This window comes from Macrobrachium nipponense, chromosome 6, assembly GCF_015104395.2.
Source record: "Macrobrachium nipponense isolate FS-2020 chromosome 6, ASM1510439v2, whole genome shotgun sequence".
In the NCBI taxonomy this organism is placed as follows: domain Eukaryota; kingdom Metazoa; phylum Arthropoda; class Malacostraca; order Decapoda; family Palaemonidae; genus Macrobrachium; species Macrobrachium nipponense.
In genome coordinates, this window is record NC_061108.1 from 115,077,382 (window position 1) to 115,100,253 (window position 22,872).

General features: G+C 35.7%; 1 protein-coding gene across 1 annotated transcript in view; it reads right to left on the minus strand.

Annotated features, from left to right (window-relative positions):
* LOC135216611 (X-ray repair cross-complementing protein 5-like) overlaps window positions 1-22,872 on the minus strand; it is a 187,351-nt gene that overhangs the window by 91,945 nt on the left and 72,534 nt on the right. Inside the window, 1 exon segment of the mRNA XM_064251991.1 lies at window positions 19,717-19,856. Within this exon segment, the coding sequence (XP_064108061.1) occupies window positions 19,717-19,856 (140 nt within the window).

The window sequence follows — 22,872 nt, forward strand, 5'->3', positions numbered from 1 at the left end:
CTACTAGTACTATGAACTTCTATTCCTGGATTATAATTTCAAAAGCAGGCAGCTGCAGGAAATTAGCATACTTGTAATGAAAGACCTCTGCATATTATTATTAAATTGCAGTGATGTTTTAAGGACAACACTCGTCTCTATTAGAAGTGAGCTTGTTGGGGATGATCAGAATGCTCTTGTGCACAATCGCATTCCTTCATGATGCAAAGCATCGAGAGTTTTTACAGCGATTTCTAGAGTACAGTAATGAGACTGGATTAGATATTGACAGCACAATCTATTATAGATAAAACTGTTGCATACAATTAAAAAATATCTTGCTCTGCTCAATTAGCTTTACATAATTAAAAATATCTTGCTTTGCCTCCCAATTAGAGTATGATAATTTCCTTATTATGGCAAGGGCTTTGATGTATTTGATGTAGTTTTCAATTTAAAAACACTACTCCTAGATATTTAATATTTGTACAGAATTGGATTTCAGTTATAAAGGTGAAGTTTGATTTTGTTTTGTTTTTTAGCCATCTTTTGTCTTTATAGAAGATGATAGCTTTTGTTTTATTAGTTGAAAAATAAAAGATGATAGCTTTTGTTTTATCAGTTGAAAATTTAAATTCAACTGAATTTGTCCAGCTCCATGTATTTGTAATAGCAGTATTAACCCTTACACGCCAAGCCTCTATTTACATAAGTGTCTCTCGTCTGCGGGCGGCGTTCGGAAGTTAGCGCCAAAGCAGATTTTTTTTTTTTTTTTTTTTTTTTTCAAAAAATCACAGCATGCTTTGTTTTTAAGATTAAGAGTCCATTTTTGGCTCCTTTTTTTGTCATTGCCTGAAGTTTAGTATGCAACCATCAGAAATTAATAAAATATCATTATCATATATAAATATTGGAATGTAAGACAGTGAAATTTTTTTTTTTTTTTAAATATAATTGTATACAAATCGCGCTGTGAGCAAAACTGTTAGAGCTAATGAGTTATTTTTTTGTTTCGTTGTATTGTAAATTAAATTGCAATGATTTTGGTATATAACAAATTCTAAAATGATCAAAGCAACACAGAAAAAATATTTTCACAAAATGATGCATGAATTCGTAACGCGCGGACGTAAAAAGTTTTTTTTCTAAGATTCACCATGAATCCAAATATTGTGCTAGAAACTTCCCGTTTGTTGCAAAATGAAGGTAATTGATTGAATATTACTAGACTGTAAGTGTCTTGGCTTACAATTGCAGTTTTCCACCAATTCGGTCGAGTTAAAGTTGACCAAAGGTCAAATTTTTTCTATTTATCATGATTTATATGAAAATATTTCAAAACTGATAAAAGCTACAACCATGAGTTATTTTTTGTTGTATTCTACATGATATTGTGCACAATTTCATGCATAACACTTTATGTAAGGCCTAATAGAAAACGGTGCAAAAATTACGACAAGGTGACTAAAGAAATTTTGAAATTTTCAGCAGTTACTACGTGCGAAGGGAAGGAAAAAGTTTTTTTTTTTCAAAATTCACCATAAATCGAAATATTGTGCTAGTGACTTCCCGTTTGTTGCAAAATGAAGGTAAATGATTGAATGTTACTAGAATGTAAGGGTTTCAGCAAAGTCACTCGCAAAAGTTCTGCAAAACACGAATGCATCAAGAAATCGCTTCTGACGATGCGTCGCTGATGCTTTGTAGTGCGAGAAGAAAGAAATTCACGCATGCGCTGCTGGGTAACGCTTGTAAACAAAACAACAGCGTGATCCATGAACTCCCAGCATCCCTCAAGGAGTGTGATTTAAAATCTTTTGCAAACTAGGCCTATAACTATTTTTTAGCGAATATTTAAAAAACTTTTTGTAGTCGAAATACCGTACGTCCACTTGGCACCAGACAGACAATTTTAGTCGACGTACAATACGTCCAGTCAGCGTTTAAGGGTTAAGAACTCTCTAAGCATGTTTCAAATTGCTACTTGTATAGTACATAAGCAAGTCATCAACATACAAACTTTTTTTGACTCAACTCGTTAAATTTATAGTAATGTCACCGATTGCTAAAGCAAACAATGTACAGCTTAAGACACTACCTCGAGGGATTCCCTCTTCAAGTTTATAGGTTTCCAAGTAGGAACTTTCTACTCTTACTTGAAAGGTTCTGTTTGCTAAAAATTCTTAATAATAAATACTATTGGTAAGTAAGTGGCCTCTTAACCCTTAAACGCCGATTGGACGTATTAAACGTCGACAAAAATTGTCTGTTGGGTGCCAAATTGACATACGAAACGTCGACTCAAAAAAGTTTTTTTAAAAAATTTGCGGAAAAATAGTTATGGGCCTACCTAGCAAAAACTTTTGAATCATGCACCTTGAGGGATGCTGGGAATTCATGGATCAAGCTGTTGTTTTGTTTACAATCGTTACCAAGGCGCGCATGCGCTTTCTTTCTTTCTTCTTGCACTAAAAAGCATCAGCAACATATCACAGAAATTATTTCGTCACTTTGACATAATTTTTGCACCATTTTATATTAGCTGTTACATAGAGTTTTATATATGAAAATGTGCGCAATTTCATTTAGAATACAACATAAAACAACCCATGGTTGTAGCTTTTAACAGTTGAAATATTTTCATATAAATAACGATAAGTGCCAAATTTTCAACCTGGGTCAACTTTGACTCGACCGAAATGGTCAAAAACTGCAATTGTAAGCGAAAACTCTTACATTGTAGTAATACTCAATCATTTACCTTCTTTTTTCAACAAATTGGAAGTCTCAAGCACAATATTTGATTTATGGTGAATTTTAGAAAAAAAACTTTTTCCTACGTATGCGTGGTAACTGCCGAAAAAATCAGATTTTTTTTTGTCCGATTGTCGTAATATATGAAAATGTGCGCAATTTTATGTAGAATACAATGAAAAACAACCCATGGTTGTAGCTTTTATCAGTTTTGAAAACTTTTTATATAAATAATGATAAGTGGCAAAATATCAACCTTCGGTCAATTCTGACTCGACCGAAATGTTTGAAAAACGCAATTGTAAACTAAAACTCTTACATTCTAGTAATATTCAATCATTTACCTTTATTTTGCAACAAATTGGAAGTCTCTAGCACAATATTTCAATTAATGGTGAATTTATGAAAAAAAAACTTTTTCCTTATGACCGCGGAGTAACTTCGGAAAAAATCAGAAATTTTCTTGTCCGATTGTTGTAATGTTTGCACCGTTTTATATTAGCCGTTACATAAAGTTTTATATATGAAAATCTGCACAATTTCATGTAGAATACAACAAAAAACAACCCATGGTTGTAGCTTTTATCAGTTTTGAAATATTTTCATATAAATAACGATGTGCCAAAATTTCAACCTTGGTCAACTTTGACTCTACCAAAATGGTCAATAAATGCAATTGCAAGCTAAAACTATTACATTCTAGTAATATTCAATCATTTAACTTTATTTTGCAACAAATTGGAAGTCTCTGGCACAATATTTCAATTTATGGTGAATTTATGAAAAAAAAACTTTTTCCTTACGTCTGCGCGGTAACTCTTCCAAAAAAATCAGATATTTTTTTGTCCGATTGTCGTAATGTTTGCCCCATTTTATATTAGCCATTACATAAAGTTTTATATATGAAAATCTGCACATTTTCATGTAGAATACAACAAAAAGCAACCCATGGTTGTAGCTTTTATCAGTTTTGAAATATTTTTATATAATAATGATAAATAAAAAAAATTCGACCTTCGGTCAACTTTAACTCGACTGAAATGGTTAAAAACTGCAATTGTAAGCTACAACACTTACAGTCTAGTAATATTCAATCAATTACCTTCATTTTGCAACAAACGGGAAGTCTCTAGCACTATACTTCGATTTGTGGTGATCTTAGAAAAAAACTTGTTTTTACGTCCGCGTGTTACGAATTTATGCATCATATTGTGATATTTTCTCTTTGTTGCTTTGATCGTTTTACAATTTGTTAGTGAACAATACAACAAAAAAATAATCAACTCATTAGCTTTAACCGTTTTGCTTTTATGTTTAAAATGTGTATGAAAATGTATTACGTATCGAGTATTTTTATTTCTGCACAGAAATATGATACGCTTTCGAAACTGCCCTTCACACGTTATTAAATACGATGTTTTTTCATGTTATTTCTTGTAAACGCCGTCTGCCGCTCTTCCGATATACTGAGTTAATAAAGGGGGAAATTAGCGATCGATGTGTCGATTTTATAAATGTTCATGCTTTTATGTTTAAATGTGTATGAAAATGTATTACATATAGGGCATTTTTTATTTCTGTGCAGAAAAATGATAAAAAGGCAGCTTTTGAAACTGCCCTTCACGTTATCAAATATGATGTTTTTTCATGTTCGTTCTTGTAAAGCACCGTCTGCCGCTCTTCCGAAAATATAGTTAAAAACAGTACAAATTTAGCAATCGATGCGTCAATTTTTTAAATGTTTATGCTTTTATGTTTAAAATATGTATGAAAATATATTACGTATAGAGTATTTTTATTTTTATACATAGATATGATACAAATTAAGGAAGCATTTGTAACTATGCTCCACGTTGTCAGGGGATGTTTTTTCAAGTTCGTTCTTGTCTGCCACTGTTCCGAAAAATGCATGGCGTTATTTTATTAATGATGCCTCTTTTCCATAAATCATTTAAAAAGCCATACATTATTTCACTGTATTCAATAATAATGTATGTATTCTCATATTACTGTATTACAAAATACTACAGCAAATCTAAGCCAGTATTCCGCGGAGCGGCCATGTTGTGGTTTGAAATCAGCTGATGGCGTATACGAGTTTGTTTCGCCATATTTAACGCAATTCTGAGAGAATTCTTTTCCTTCTAGTTAGCATAAACGAATATCTAGATACGTACTTGCCTTATATGAGACAAGGTTATTTTTCCTTATACGTGTTTTTAGATGGAAATATGAATTGAATATGTCTCGTTGTGAATGTGAACTACTTTTTTTTTTCGTTAACAGATTACGTTGGAAGCATATTTATTGCGTATAAGAATGACGTGATTCCGTTTGCAATTCTCCTTTATATCATCGTAATACGAACTTTACGTTATTTATCTTATATCGGCGTGAAACCAACAGTAAAATGTGTTCTTTCAAGCACAGTAGTTTTGATTAAAATGATTTTATCCCAATTTTATCTACGGTTGTGTTTGATGGCATACGTTTACTGGATTTATCCTTGTTGCCGATGTACGATAATAGTCATCAGCAGCTTGAACAGTTTTCTCAGCTTCAGTTATAACTAGGTTTAAATTCAACAGTATATTTCCCGATTGATCTTTGATCTATAGCGAATAAAGTTATTACATTAAGATATCTCAGTTCTATTTTACATAACGCCATTTATAACAACTACGGTAATAGTGTACTGTAGTACGATGATTGAAATACAAGCCAAACGGATGTTATCCAATTTGGTTGTACTTAAAAAAAAAAAAAAAGGCGTTTCTCGTTCGGTTGTTCATGGCTGTCACACGTTCGTGCAAGGAGTATAATGTTAAATCCATACTTTCATCATTCTCTTTTGCTGTTATTGAACTTATGTAACTAGAAGATGGGATAAAGTTAGGCTATTGTAATTTGGTCTCTCATAAAATCGGACTATCGTAAGACGAATAATCGTAACTTAAACACTACAGCTACCTGTACACTATAAATCTTATTATATCTTTACATACTCTAGACACCCAAAGGATTAAAGCTAGGCTTTTTTCACTTTACAGTATTTATAATGCTATAATATACAGTACAGTACTACTGTACAGTAAATTCTATAGTATGTAATATACAGCATAAATATAATTTTACTTATTGTGGGATTACGGCGCCTTTGACTGATCTAGAGTTTTGAAAGAAGGGGTGCAGCGGCCGCAGGTTTTAAAATTGCTTCGCGTCGAAAATCACTTAGCTTCGGCGGCCAGGAACGGAACCCCTCCCGCTAACCAAGGGCCACCTGTACCGGCTCGGCGTTGAAGGGTTAATCCTTTAAAGTGAAGTTTTTGCATGATGTTATGTTTAAACATTGCGTCATATGCTTTTTCTATATAAAAAAATATTGCTACTGTCAAGTTTTTCTATTCAAAGCCTTTTTTGATACAGTCTTTTAAATCTGTTAGTGGATCAAGGGTTGACCTGCCAGCTATAGAACCAAATTGTGCTGGTGTTAAAATAGATCTTTTGGTAATAACATAGGTTAGTCATGCATTGACTATTTTTTCTAAGATTTTGCATAAACAGCTTGTAAGGGATATTAATCCATAATGAGATGGATGGATTGTATCTTTTCTTGGTTTACTTATTGGAAAAACAATGGCATATTTCCATTTATCAAGAACAACATGTTTTAGCCAGATACTATTATAAAATTTCAATAAATACAATTTAGCTATAGGAGCTAGTTTTTGCATAATTTCATATAATATTTTATCATATCCTGGTGCAGAAGGATGACATGAATTGAGGGCGTTGTCTAGTTCATACATGTTAAAGATATATTATATTCCAGGTCTTCAAGAGTTTTCAAAGTTGAGTAATATTTTTTTCTTTTGGTTTTTTTGATGTTCTGAAAAGTGTATTTAAAGTAGAATAAGCACTGATGTCTTCAAAATGTTTTCCTATTCATGTGTCATGATATATTTTCCAATTTAGATGTATTGCATCCTTCTTGGAGGTCTTACATGTTACCATTAATGTTTATCTTTTGCCAGATATCCCTTGTGGATGTATTTGAAGATATGTTTGAGACAATTTCTTCATGATGTGATTTCAGTTATAACAACTTTCTAATTGGGCTGTATATCTATTATACAGTGGTTTAATTTAACTGTTATACTTGTTATTAGTACTATTTTGTTTAAAATGTTTATATTGTTAGGCATTTTGTTGAGTGATTTAAGGGGAATTTTGATTATGAAGTTTGAGAAAGATTCTTCACATGTGGTACTACTATTGTGATTATTTTTTGAGGAATAATGAATGAATGATTTCAAGTTATCAGGCACCATGATACTGTTGAGGAGAGGAAGAGAAGAGACATTGTTGCAAAGACGTCTCTCTCTCTCTCTCTCTCTCGTCTCTCATCTCCCCCCCCCCCCTCGTCTCTCTCTCTCTCTCTCTTCTCTCTCTCGTCTCTCTCTCTCTCTCTCTCTCTCTCTCTCTCTCATCAAATTACACTGGAACCTTGACATATGATTGCCCTAATATACGAATGTTTTGAGATACAACAGAAAATTTGTGAAAATATATGCTTTGATATACAACGAAATATTTGAGATACGATTTTGCGATGAGTGATAGTTGTATAGGCGACCAACAAATGGCGTTCAGTCTGTTTGTTTGTTGGTGCTACATCGTTAACACGTCGTTGTTTAGTTTGTTGTATTTGTGCCTATTCTTCGTGTTATTTTGTCTATTTTATTATTGACCATGGGTCCCAAAGCTAAAGACAAAGCAGGTGATAAGAAAAACCCAAGAAAATTATTTCGATGGAAGCAAAACATGAAATTATAGCAAAGCATGAACGTGGCGTTCGTATCGTCGATTTAGCAAACGAGTATGGTCGAAATCCTTCTACCAGATCCACGATCATCAAGCAGAAGGAAGCTATAAAAACCATCCAAAGGCATAAAAAAAAAAAAAAAAAAAAAATTAGTTTTGCAATGTTATTTCATTTGTGTTTATTAGGTAGTTATTAGTGTACATACGTAAATAAAAAGAGAACAATCGCTCCCTGCCACCCCCCCCTTCCTACCTCCTCCCCTGCTGGCTCACGTTATCTTCGTTGTGGTAAGAGAATTAAAAACTTTTTTTTTTTTATTGATTTTATTAACATTTATTATCATTTATCACATTGCTATGTTATTTTATCATTATGTGTGTTATTACTCGTTTATTTGTGTATAGATTGTGTATATTATATGTAATTTATCTGTGTTTAGGTGTGGTTTCATAGCGCTAGAACGGATTAATACATATTACATTATTTTAAATGGGAAAAAATTCTTTGAGATACAATTGTTTTGATATACGACGATGGTAACGGAACAAATTAAATTTGTATGTCAAGGTTCCAGTGGACTGGATAATGTCTCTCTTTGGATACTTCAATTTTGCCAAATCTTGAGGGCTACAAGAACAGTTGATTACTAATTACGTATCATATAGACTAATTAAAGTAAACGTATCTTTAAATAGGCTTATATTATTAGTATCAGCAAAACATTTACTGGCATGAGTCAGAGGCCGTTTAATGAAACGAACACTTCTCTGTCCTTAACTCGGAGCGTCGGAAGACGCCTGCCCCTCTCTCTCTCTCTCTCTCTCTCTCTTCATTATTTGCGCTTTTGGATTGTTATATGTAAACTTTGCGCATCGCAAGCTAGTATGTATTCATTCGCTCGGAAACTAGTTCCGCATATGAGGCGTCATTAAAGAAAATAGAAAAATATGACATAAAAAGTGTCGAAAATCATCATAACCTCCAAATTTTTGTTGTAATCTAACCAGAAACTTATTTTTATTAATATACTGTGCTAAACTATAAAGGATTTTTATCATAGTATGCGTTTTTTAAAAGCGTCGTTAATTCGGAGCGTCGGAAGCGTCAGCGTCGTAACAAACGTCGTAACCCAAGGCGGATTTTTCAATGAATATTTAAGAAAAAGCGTCGTAACCTCGGAACGTCGTAACCCGGGGACCTACTGTAATTGTTTCATATTTTGAACAAATCTCACTTCGACAAACCTTCTGGAACGGATTAAGTTTGTCTGAGGTACTACTCGCCTATTTGTGTATTTCCTTTTTAACCATTTCTACCCATAATTTGCAGAAAATTCGCCTCTTCTGGTACTTTTCACAGAAATATTCAATAATTATACTGCATTTTCATAGTATCAATTTCATGAGTAAATTCACTTTTTTGTGACAAAACTAATAAAATATTCAGGTATAAGCATTTTTAGAGAGTTTTTCTTGTTTGAATCGACAAACAGGCAGTTCTAAGCATTTTTCAAAGGGTTTAAGTATTTGAGGATTTTAGCTATTTGCAGGGGGTCTGGTATGCATCCCCGGCAAATACGGATAGTCAACTGTACGTAATTAATAATTACCACTTGAACGGCAGCTTAGATTCAAAATTTTGCTGCTCATGTTTCAATATAGTTTGTGTAGGTGACAGCCCATACCACTAATAGAATTTTGGAACAACCTAAGAGACACTCCTCATTCATTTTATGCCTTATATCCATCAGAGGGAGGAAGGGCAGTCTCCAATTCTGTAATTACATGGTAAGTACAGGCAGTCCCCGGTTATCCACAGGGGTTCCATTCCAATGGGCTTGATGACGAATAGGAACTATTACTACGGAAGCAGGGTCAATATGATCACTTGAATATCTATAGGAGAGCGAAGCATACTACTCTTCGCTCTCGTGATCTTATTATTATTTTCAAGCTTTTGCACATAACAATAATATCCAGTCACATTCAGGTAAAAGAAAACATTTTTCCTCATATCATCCAACTCACCACTCTTGCCTCTTACGACTATTCTTAACTGATATAGATAGAATAAGGATCTATTGAGGTTTTAGCAAGCCGAGAATTATATCCTCTCACCCACATTCTTAAAGCAAAAATTGCCATTAACTGAAACTCGGCAATTTACGGCACAGATAACCAGATTTTGGCGTATCTGTTAGGCATGTATTGGCATCATAACTCTATTATCGGTGCCGATAACCAGAAATTGGTACATTACGGATAAGGCACCGAAAATCACTGATTCTATGGTGCTGGACAAGCGCCATAAAAGCGGATCACCATTAACAGTCTGGTGACAACCAGGGACTGCCTGATATCCGTTCTGACGGCTTGATGATAAACGAAAATCGCCAATAACTGGTTAATGGCGCCATAAAACCGGACCGCCATTAACAGTCCTCTGATAACCAGGGACTGCCTGATATCCGTTCCAACGGCTTGATGATTAACAAAAATCGCCGATAACCAGTTAATGGCGCTTCTGTTAGGCCTATATCATTTCAGCTCCCCTAGACAAGTGGCATAAAACAGGATCGCCAATAACTGGCGACTGCCTGTAATTACATAGCTGAATCCTACACTGACAGGAGGTCAGATACATAGACATAGTATTCTACTCCAAAACATTAAGTCAAATAATGAATTTGAAATAGAGAAGTTGCCTGCACTGAATATAATGCTTGTCGTTCCTTATCAGTTAATTTGGTTGGCTTGCACACTGGAGAGGAAGCTGCAGTGCTGGAGAGACTGGGGGAGGTTAGTGAAGAGAAAAAGAACCTCCAGAAGATGCTGGGGCAGGTGATTCTTGAGGTGAGGCAGAACATACTGGAGATGCTGGGGCAGGTGAGTCTTGAGGTGAGGCAGAACCTACAGAAGGTGCTGGAGATGCTGGGCAGGTGAGTCCTGGGTTAGCAGAACATTCAGAAGTGCTGGAGATTGTGGGGCAGGCGAGTCTGGGTTAGCAGAACATTCAGAACGTGCTGGAGATTGTGGGGCAGGCGAGTCTGGATTAGCAGAGGCAGCTGAGGTAGAGGGTACAGGATCTCTTGCAGGCCTCTCTACCTTCTTAAAATACTGCTCCAGGTTAGTCTGAACAGAGAGCAACCTCTTTTCATCCAAGATCTCCTTGTAACACTGCATCAAATCCATGATGCCTCTGTAAACCCTAGTGAACCTGTCCAAGTTGGGATCCTGAGCCTCAAAAGTTGCCAACGCTTGCTGCAACTCTGCAAAACCTCTTGCCAAGTCCTGCCTTTTGAAAGCCTTAGGCTCTGGGGTGGGTGCTTCTTCTTCTTTCTCTATCATCTGCTTCTCCAGTTGTATCAGGTCCTCAGCAGATACTCCTCGCCATGAGACTCCAGCAGCTCTGTAACATCATCAACCTCCATCTCCAAATTGATTTCCTTACTCAGGGCAACAACGTTCTTTACAACTTGCTGAACTGTGTCCTCAAACCCATGGAAATCATTCACAAATTGAGGACAAATTTTCTTCCAGACACCATTCATGTTTGTTTGCTTAACCTCCTCCCAGGAATCAGCAATGTTCTTTACAGCATCAAGGATGTTGTAGGATTTCCAAAAGTCCTTCAGAGTCAAGTCCTTCTTGGTTTTCAGTTGCCTGTAAAGCCATAGCAATTGTCCTTCGTAGGTAGTAGGCCTTGAACGAAGCAATCACTCCTTGGTCCATAGGCTGTAAAAGGGCCGTGGTATTAGGTGGAAGGTAAACCACCTTGACATTAGGGTTGAAGTCTTCCCAGCTGGGCAGGGTGTCCCAGGGGCATTGTCCAGCACTAGCAACACCTTAAAGGGGATACCCTTGGAGGCGCAATACCGCTCAACACTTGGCACAAAATGGTTTACGAACCAGTCCTCAAACACTGCAAGTGTCACCCATGCCTTCTTGTTGGACTTCCAAATTACTGGTAGTTGACCCTTCCAAATGCCCTTGAGTGCCCTTGGATTTTCAGCCTGATACACCAACAAGGGCTTCAGTTTGAAGTCTCGCAGCAGCATTATCCCCAAGAAGTAAAGTTAGCCTCTCCTTGCTGGCTTTATGACCGGGTGCTGACTTCTCCTCCTTGGCGATGTAAGTGCGGTTAGGCATACGCTTCCAAAACAAACCTGTCTCATCCACGTTAAACACTTGCTGAGCGGAATAAACCCCCTCCTTAATTATCTCAGACAATGCTTTAGGAAATTCACTCACTGCTTTCTCATCCCCACTAGCAGCTTCACCTTGCACTTTAAGGTTATGGTAATTGGCCCGAGCCTTAAATCGCATAAACCAACCCCTACTAGCCACAAACTCTTCACTTTCACTTCCTTCCCCCTTTTTTTTTTTTCAACGCTTCAAACAATCTTTTCGCCTTCTCCTGAATCACCATAAGGCTGACTGGGATACGCCGTTGATTTTGGTCTTCCAACCAAAGGACCAATAACCTTTCCATTTCAATTATTAGACCACTACGCTGCTTGGTTATCACTGTCGCTTTCATAGGAGCAGATCCTTTCACATGTTCAACGATGCGCTCTTTATCTTTGATAATGGTGGCAACGGTCGAACGGCTAAGACCAAGCGAGCGGCCAATGTTTGTTGGCGTTTCTCCCTTCTCAGATCGCTTTATAATGTCCACTTTAATTTCCATGGTGATGGCCTTTCTTTTCTTCGATGCACTACCATCAGAAGAGTCCGCCTTGCACTTGGGAGCCATAACAAAGAGCAAAAAGTTACAAAAACGATACAACACGAGGGAGAGAGAGGCAGCGTGAACAACCAAAATGGCGTATGGGCGAGGAATGAGCGTAGCGAAGCGACGCCGTCCTCTCCCCCACAAAGCGTATTCTTCCACTGTGCACCCGGAACTAGTTCGCGTTTGTTTACGTCGCTTACGACGCTAAACCGCGTAAGACGGAACAACACACAATATTATTTTTTATATTTTTATGGGGGTGCGTTCGTAACAACGAAACATCGTAAGTCGAGACCGGCGTAACCCGAGGACTCACTTGTAGTGGTGTGGCAGTAAAGCCAAGGGTTGACTACTTTATGTGGGAGCTTTGTAGCGAACAATTACTCAGGTGACTACCAAAGCATCAGTGGAAGTTATGCAGCTAAGAAGTTGTCTGATAGCTAGCAAAACTTTAAAAGGTGCTCTTCCCTTACACTGTCACCTACACTGAAATAACACCATAACCCATTCACTTGAGAGTGGTGGATGCTCCGAGTACTTTGTACCTACTGGCTCCTAAAAACTCTATACCTTGCTAGAAGGTGAAAACAGTATGCTTCCTCTTGTTATACCATGCCAGTCACTATCCTGTGGTACTGCAGAATTTTAAAAGCTATTTAGCTGGAGTCAGTCTGGATTTGGCACCAGGCAAGCAATGGAAGCTTATGGATGGGTATAAATATCACTGGGTGCCAGTCAAGCTGCTGGGGGTTCACATACACTGTAAGCTCTAAAGTTGGGGCCAGGCAAGCCTCAAGCTCTGGATGCCAGGATAGCTAGTAGCTCTAGGTTCTGGAAGCTCCATAACTGGTACAAGGGGAGCTGGGCGCCAGCGAAGCAAGTACTACTAGTTCGATTTTCACTTCTTATAATAGTAAGATGTGAAGGTTTAATATACTTCCAGTAGGACAATGCAGAATGGAAGTAAGGGGCATATGTGCCTGGAAGCTACAGAAATAGAGGCTGCTCTGATGTTCTTAGCTTTCATTAAATACCAAGCAAGTTATGAAAAAACTCCAAGAGGTTTGATAAACAGGATCTGATTTGTTTGTAACCATGTTGGCGGTTTAACAGCAAATTGTTTCTATCAGTGTGATCCATAATTTGATCTGCAATTATGGCCTCGAAAATCTTACAAACGACTGACGTTAAGACAGATTGCTCTATAATTTCCTGGCTCTTCTCTCGCACCTTTTTTGTAAACTGGGGGCACATTGCCTGGTTTCCATCCTTTTGGTGCCTTTCGTTGTTCTGCATGTTTTCTGTAGAGTTTCTACAGGTGAGGAACTATCTCTTTCTTTCTTTCGCTCTTTAACCCTTAAACGCCTATTGGACGTATTTTACGTTGAGATAAATTGTCTGTCGGGAGCCGACTGGACGTAATTTATGTCGACATAGAAAAGTTTTTTTTAAATTCCCGGAAAAATACTTATAGGCCTACCAGCTGAAAACTTTTGAATCATGCGCCTTGGGGGATGCTGGGAGTTCACGGATCAAGGTGTTGTTTTGTTTACAATCGTTACGCAGGCGTGCAAGCGCGAATTTCTTTTTTATCGCACTAAAAAGTACCAGTGACATCTCAGAAATTATTTCGTCACTTTGACATAATTTTTGCACCACTTTTAATTAGCCGTTACATAGAGTATTATATATGAAAATGTGTGCAATTTCATGTAGAATACAACTAAAAAATACTCATGACTGTAGCTTTTATCAATTTTGAAATATTTTTATATAAATAATGATAAGTGCCAAAATTTCAACCTTCCGTCAACTTTGACTCTACCGAAATGGTCAAAAAACGCAATTGTAAGCTAAAACTCTTATATTCTAGTAATAGTCAATCATTTACCTTCATGTTGCAACATATTGGAAGTCTCTAGCACAATATTTCGATTTATGGTGAATTTATGAAAAAACTTTTATTCTTACGTCAGCGCGGTAACTTCCGAAAAAATCATATGTGCGATTGTCGTAATGTTTGCACCATTTTTAATTAGCCGTTACATAAAGTTTTATATATGGAAATGTATGCAATTTCATGCACAATACAACTAAAAACAACCCATGGTTGTAGCTTTTATGAATTTTGAAATATTTTCATATAAATAACGATAAGTGCAAAAATTTCAACCTTCGGTCAACTTTGACTCTACCGAAATGGTCAAAAAATGCAATTGTAAGCTAAAACTCTTATATTCTAGTAATATTCAATCATTTACCTTCATTTTGCAACAAATTGGAAGTCTCTAGCGCAATATTTCGATTTATGGTTAATTTATGAAAAAAAAAGAAAAAAAAAAATTTTCCTTATGTCCGCAAGGTAACTCTACCGAAAAATCATATGTGCGATTGTCGTGATGTTTGCACCATTTTAAATTAGCCGTTACATAAAGTTTTACATATGAAAATGTGCGCAATTTCATGTAGAATACAACAACAAATAATTGAAGGTAATAGCTTTCCTCATTTTCGAAATATTTGCATATAAATCACGATAAATAGAAAAAAAACCATGTTCGGTCAACTTTGACTCTACCGAAATGGTCGAAAAACGCAATTGTAAGCTAAAAATCTTACAATCTAGTAATATTCAGTCATTTATCTTCATTTTGAAACAAATTCGAAATCTCTAGCACAATATTTAGATAATGGTGAATTTTAAAAAAAACTTTCCTTCCTTCCGCACGCAGATTCTCCGCCACATATCTCCGAAATGCGTACGTCGCATTCTTGGAACATTTGCTCCGTTTCATATTAGGCGTTTCATAGTTTTGTATATGAAAATGTGTGCAATTTCATGTAGAATACAACAAAATATAATTGAAGGCTGTAGCTTTTCTCATTTTCAAAATATTTGCATATAAAAAAATATATTACAAAAATTCAACATTCGGTCAACTTTAACTCGTCCGAAATGGTAAAAACTGCAATTGTAAGCTAAAACTCTTACAGTATAGTAATATTCAATCATTTATCTTCATTTTGAAACAAATTGGAAGTCTCTAGAACAATATTTAGATTTATGGTGAATTTTTGGAAAAAAAAAAATAATTTACGTCCGCGCGTTACGAATTCATGCATCATTTTGAGATAATATTTTCTCAGTGTTGCTTTGATCGTTTTACAATGTGTTATATACCAAAATGATAGCAATTTAGTGTACAATACAAAAAAAAAATTAACTCGTTAGCTTTAACCGTTTTGCTCACAGCACGATTTGAATACAATTATATATGAAATTTTGTTTTTGCGCTATCATATATCGCATTATTTATATATAATAATGATTTTTTTAATTTCTGATGGTTGCATACTAAACTTCAGGCAATGAAAAAAAAGGAGCCAAAAATGAACTCTTAATCTTGAAAACTAAGTGTGCTGGGATTTTTTGAAAAAAATATTTTTTCCGCTTCCTCGCTCACTCTGAGACCCGACCCCCCCAGCCATATGGGAGACGATTTTTAATATACCACTTAGGCGTTTAAGGGTTAATTTCTCTTGGATAAATCCTATAAGGCCAGGAGATTTGAACTTGTTGAGTTTGTCTATTTTGCTTTTAATGTCCTCCTCAGTAATATTATTTTGTCCAACAGTTCTGCCCCTTCATATTAAATAGCAGGTTCAGGGATTGAGGCAGTGTCTTCAATTGTGAAAACACTAGAAAACTTATTCAATAACTGCTTTTTCCAAGTCTGAGTTCACAAGGTTTCCTCTGTTGTCCCTCACAGGACTAAGGCTACTTTTTATTGGTTTCCTACATGCGCAAAGAATTCCTTTTGATTTCCCTTACACTGATGCATCTATATTATCCTCATTTATTTTTGCATTTCTTACTAATTTGTCCAATATTCTACAGAGTTCTTTATGCCTGCTTGCTTGTGGTGTTGGGTATGGTCTCATTGATTTGTGCAATCTGTCCTTTTCTCTTATTTTACTTTTAATTTCTCTCTTGAACTACTTTAATGGTATACATCTAGAGCATTTTTCTGTGTATTCCCCTAGAAAGGCTTCCCAGTACTTATCTATGCCTATGTTCTTGTCGTACTCTAGATTTTTAACATGATCCTTTAGCTTTTTTAGGTCTTTTTGACAGTACTCTAATCTCATTAATATCTTCTCTTTTTTTATTGTTGAATATTAATATGAAATGTAATAATTTTATGGTTACTTTTGCCCAGATTTGCACCTACTGAAAGGTTATCTTCTGTTGATAGGACAATGTCTAGTATGTTGTTTCCTCCTGTAGGTTTGTCAACCCATTGGTGGTAGAATTAATTTTCTACAAAATCTAAAAGTCTTTTTCCTGCTAAGTTTGATGCGGAGGTCATCATGTCCCAGTATACTATTGCATTGAAAACTCCCATTATCACACAGAGTTTGTTGTTTATTTCTTGTTCTAGTAGTACATACAGCTCCTCATCGGACATTTGTGGTTGGTGGGGAGGTCTGTACACTACTGTACACTAGTATTAGTTATCTTCTTCCCTAGTCTGTTTATATTGACACCAATCACTTCTTGCATGGTTGTAATTTTACACTATCGGACTAAGGTGGTCCCTGACACATAAGACAATGCCTCCACCTTTTTTAACAATTTATATCCAACTATCTGGTACTCTCATACAGTCTCTTGTATCCATGTTTCTATGATATCTATTATGTCTAATTCTTCATTTGCTGCCAATGCTTTGAAGAGATCTGCTTTTTTCAGAATAGATTGTGCATTAAACAGCGCCACTCCGAGGGACTTTATATTTTCTCATTTGTCCTCAGTGGCTTTATTAGTTTCCCTTATTGTCACTGTTTCCTGCAGTGCTATTACTAACCAGATTCTTTCCTGCAGTGCTATTACTAACCAGATTCTGGGAGCTTTCCAGCTTCCCTTGAATGTTCGGTTCACTGAGGTGTTTCAAGAGGTTTTCGTTAAGGTTTCCTAGTAATTTTGCTCCTTCCAAATTCAAGTCAGTTCCATCTCTTTTGTAAAATTTTCTATTCCCTATAAATCTGTCTCAAAAGTTTACAAACCTAACACCTTTTTCTTGGCATATTTGCTCTAGTCTGTCATTGATTCCAATTGCTTTGCTGAGGGAGAAGTGGCTTACACTGGTTCTGGGCAGAAGTCCTATAAGAATGTCGTTATCAGTTTTCTCACTGATGTTCTCTACAACATTCCTCAGGTTGGCTACAAGACCTTCAGTCCAGTCAGTTCTTCCATCTGTTAGAAACAACTATGATAGCATTTTTTCTACTTTGCACCTTGAGTTTCTTCACTGCCTCGGCTATCTTCTTTGCTGCTGCATCTGGGTAAGAATTAACTTTCCTCATACTTCTATTTTTGGCCACAAAATTTAAACCCTGATCTTTTACTAATGAGTCTCCAATTAAGGTTGTTTCTTCTTCTGTTTCAGAGAGCAAAGCAAATCTATTCAATGTGTTTATCACTTTTGGGGTACAATTGTATCATTCTTCTACCAACAGCTCTCTTGAATTCATCATTTTTATCCTTGTAAGCTTCTTTCTTTGTACCTTGTCTAAAACTTGCTTCTGTTTCATTTCTGGCTCTAGTCTTAAACAAGTTTTCTAATCTCCACTATACTCTCTCCTTTTTCTACTATGTTGTTGTTCAATTCCTGTTCCTCTCTCATAAGGTTTGTAACTTATCTTGGCAGGTCTCCCATTTCCTTTTCCATCCTGTCTTCTCTTCTCTTGCCTTTCAGTTTGTCCTTTGTCAGCTCCTTTAGTTCTTTTGCTATTTCTTCTACTTCCCTCCTCAGTTTAGCTATCTCATGTTTTTCTTGGCAAGAAAGACACACACTGAGACTACCTAGCTCTGATGAGCATGCCTCTTCGTAGTCTATTCACCACTTGTTTACATTGCCTTTTGCATGTGTTCGCTTTAAATTTAAATTTTCTTGAGTCACCTGCGTCTTGGTTTCGGCATTTCTATCTAAGCTTTAATTCAATATTCTTTCTAATGTGAAAAGGAAAAAAGGGGGGTGGTTGAATACTCCCACAGTCGCCACATCTGCTTATCTATGTACAGCTTTCCATAGTTCGTCACAAGGATATCTTTTATCGCTGCCACACTAACATACGGTCTCCCTGTTATTAGACGATCCCAAATGTGTCGCAGCTCCCAATTGAGCAAATGATTTTTCGCCAGTAGTGAACAGCAGTATCACTTAAATTACTAAACATCCAACAGCCATGAACAGCCAATATCTTATTACCTGAATGTTACTTCAACCATGAAAATCCCCAAGGACAGGACAGAACTTTTCCCCAGTTTAAAGCTTTTCTTTGCACTCATGCATTAGTAGTTCATTTCAGAGGGATGTTAGACAACAACTACAAAACACCTCAAGAACCAAAATAGAACAAGAGTGGAAGAAAATCTTGGCATTAGCAATGAAGGGATACAGGCCTGTATTAACTTGGGATGTTGAGTATCAGAGAATTGACATTTTTTCTCAGTATCAGAGAAGTGAAATTTTTTCTCAGGCTGGCCTCTGTTCAAAAATATGCAAACTTGATACTGTTTAGTAAAGTCAACAGGCCTGTCTTTTGCAGCAGTTTCTGGTTAAAACACAAACAAATTGCTCTCAAATTTCCTGTACAACTCCAGGAACTTAAAGAGCAATTTATTTGTGTTTTAGCCAGAAAATCTACTGCAAAAGACAGGGCAGTTGAGTTCCAGTCCTTAGTGTGAGTGACTTCACTAAATAATATGTTTGCATATTTTACATACAGAGTAGACAAGATATGGTTTTGCTTTAATGTCAAGTTATAGCAATCTTTACCTTTATAAGACCAAGGTACTTAGCTTTAGCAATGCAAAGCTATTCCTTTTCACTGATTGAGTGAATAGGCAAATTTCTTTGAATCCTCTCTCTCTCTCTCTCTCTCTCTCTGTCTTAGAAGAGGGCTTATAAGACTTTTCATTGAAAGAGGCAACAGAACTTGAAGTCAAAGTTCATGAGATTAGAGCATATGTAATATTTAAACTTTAAAAATGAACATGATTGTGCATTAGAGTTTGGAAGTTGCATCTGAGGCCTTAATCATAGATTCTTGAATTCTTTCTCCCTAGGCCCAGACATCACAGCAGGCCAAGCTCTCCCACCATCATTCATGGACCAAAGTTCAGGAGAGCCATTCTCATCTCATTCATCCACTAGGAATCCTGTATGACACAGATTTCCAGAGCCTTACATACACCCCTAGTTGTGAGCTTTACCATATCCCTGTCAACTACCATATACAAGACAATCCTTACTTATCATATTTAGAAAAATGTGGATGTGAAACTAAGTGGAATAAATGTGACAAACTGGTAGGAGACTATAAACAATAACAGCACAAAAAAGAAACAAAACTCTTACCTCATCTCCTTCTCGACCAGTTATGACAAGAACTTGTTCTCCTGCCCAGAACTGATGAGGAACATTGGATCTACGAGTAAAGCCAAGAATGCTTAAACATCTTGGGGTATTAGAGGAGTATTTCATCTGAGAGTCCTCATCTGCCAAAATAACCATAACTTAATTACAAGATACAAATTAATAAGGCTGAAAATGAGCATGTCCTAGTTCCTCTTACTTTTGTAATTCTGGGTATATCAACATGGTATACTGAATCTACTATATTTCAAATCTATTAACCTCCATCTATCCAAGACAATTCATAAAATTTCTTTAACCACATCAATTTATTTTCTTTCCTTAGCTAATAATGCAGTAAAAGAAAGTGTGCACAAAATTCAAATATTAATTGTTATTTTGATTTCCAATATCTGATGCAATCACAATCAATTTTGCTATTTTTGATAATTCTAGTGTTATCACATAACACACTACTTCTACTGAATTACATGTTCGCCATTTAAAACTTTTCCTATCTTTCAAGTTGTATATAGACAGTACTTTTAGCATTACCCAATGATCCATAAGCTTTGTATAGTTTTATTACACTGTTTTATTACCCTTAAATGCTGATTGGACGTATGGTACGTCGACGCAAAATAGTTTTTATAAAAATTCGTGGAAAAATAGTTATAGGCCTACTAAGCAAAAACTTTTGAATCACGCGTCTTGAGGGATGCTGGGAGCTCACGGATCAAGGTGTTGTTTTGTTTACAAGCGTTACACAGGCACGCAAGTGCGAATTTCTTTCTTCTTGCACCAAAAGTATCAGCAACACATCTCCGAAATTATTTCGTCACTTTGACATAATTTTTGCACCATTTTATACTGGCCGTTACATAGAGTTTTATATAAGAAAATGTGCGCAATTTCATGAAGAATACAACATAAAACAACCCATGGTTGTAGCTTTTATCAGTTTTGTAATATTTTTATATAAATATCGATAAGTGGCCAAATTTCAACCTTCGGTCAACTTTCACTCGACCGAAATGGTCGAAACACGCAATTGTAAGCTAAAACACCTACATTCTAGTAATATTCAATCATTTACCTTTATTTTGAAACAAATTGGAAGTCTCTAGCACAATATTTCGATTTATGGTGAATTTTTAAAAACTTTTTCCTTACATCCGCGCGGTAACTTCCAAAAAATCAGAAATATTTTCGTCCGATTCTCGTAATGTTTGAACCGTTTTATATTAGCCATTACATAAATTTTTATATATGAAAATGTGCGCAATTTCATGTAGAATACAACAATAAACAACCCATGATTGTAGCTTTTATCAGTTTAAAAATATTTTCATATAAATAACGATAAGTGCCAAATTATTAACCTTCGGTTAAATTTGACTCAACCGAAATGGTCGAAAAACGCAATTGTAAGCTAAAACCCTTACATTCTAGTAATATTCAATAATTTACCTTTATTTTTTTTAAATTGGATGTCTCTAGCACAATATTTTGATTTATGGTGAATTTAAGAAGAAGAAAAAAAAAAAAAACTTTTTCCTTACGTCCGCGCGGTAACTCTTTAAAAAAAATCTGACATTGTTGACATTATTGTTTTGCCCGATTGTCGTAATGATTGAACTATTTCATATGAGCCGTTACATAGTTGATATGAAAATGTGCACAATTTCATGTAGAATACAACTAAAAATAACCCATGGTTGTAGCTTTCATCAGTTTTGAAATATTTTCATTTAAATAACGATAAGTGCTAAAATTTCTACCTTCGGTCAACGTTGACTCGACCGAAATGGTCGAAAACCACAATTGTAAGCTAAAACTCTTCATTCTGGTAATATTTAATCATTTACCTTCATTTTGCAACAAATTGGAAGTCTCTAGCACAATATTTTGATTTATGGTGAATTTATGAAAAAAAACTTTCCTTACGTCCGCACGGTAACTTCTGAAAAAATCTGAAATTTTTTTGTCCGATTGACATAATGTTTGCACGGTTTTATATTAGCCATTACATAAAGTTTTATATATGAAAATGTGCGCAATTTCAAGTAGAATACAACAAAAAACAACCCATGGTTGTAGCTTTTATTGTTTTGAAATATTTTCATATAAATAACGATAAACTGAAAAAATATGACCTTCGGTCAAATTTAACTCGACCGAAATGGTAGAAAACTGCAATTGCAAGCTACAACACTTACAGTCTAGTAATATTCATTCAATTACCTTCATTTTGCAGCAAACTGGAAGTCTCCACAATATTTCGATTTATGGTGAATTTTTTAAAAACTTTTTTTTTTTCTTTTTTTACGTCCGAGCGTAACGAATTCACGCATCATTTTGTGATAATATTTTCTGTGTTGTTTTGATCGTTTTATAATTTCTTATATACCAAAATCATCGCAATTCAGTGTACAATACAATTAAAAAATAATTAACTAATTAGCTTTAACCATTTTGCTCATAGCAAGATTTGAATACAATTATAAATGAATTTTTTTTTTCGCGTTGTCATATATTCCAATGCAGGCGGTCCCCGGGTTATGACGGGGGTTCCGTTCTTGAGACGCGTCGTAAGCCGAAAATCGTCATAAGCCGGAACATCGTCAAAAATCCTAAGAAAACCTTACTTTTAATACTTTGGGTGCATTGAAAACTATGTAAACTGCATTCTTATGGCATTTTTCATCAAAAAAAAAAAAAACTTCAAATATTGATTATTTTGCATTTTTGGTGTCATATTTCATCTCCCAGATGAGCGTTGTAGGCGTCATAACCCTGGAACATGCGTCGTAATCCTGGAAATAACGTCTATTGACAAGCGTCGTAACCTCTGAACGTCGTAAGCCGACACCATCGTAACCAAGGGACTGCCTGTATTATATATGATAATATTTTTTTTCATTTCTGATGGTTGCATACTAAACTTCAGGCAATGACGAAAAAAAGGAGTAAAAAATGAACTCTTAACCCCATAATGACGAAAGGGTATAATAACAATCGTCTCCCACATGCCGGGGGGGTCTCGGAGTGAGCACCGAAGCAGAAAAAATATTTTTTTCAAAAAATCACAGCGTGCTTAGTTTTCAAGATTAAGAGTTCATTTTTGGCTCCTTTTTTTTTGTCATTGCCTGAAGTTTG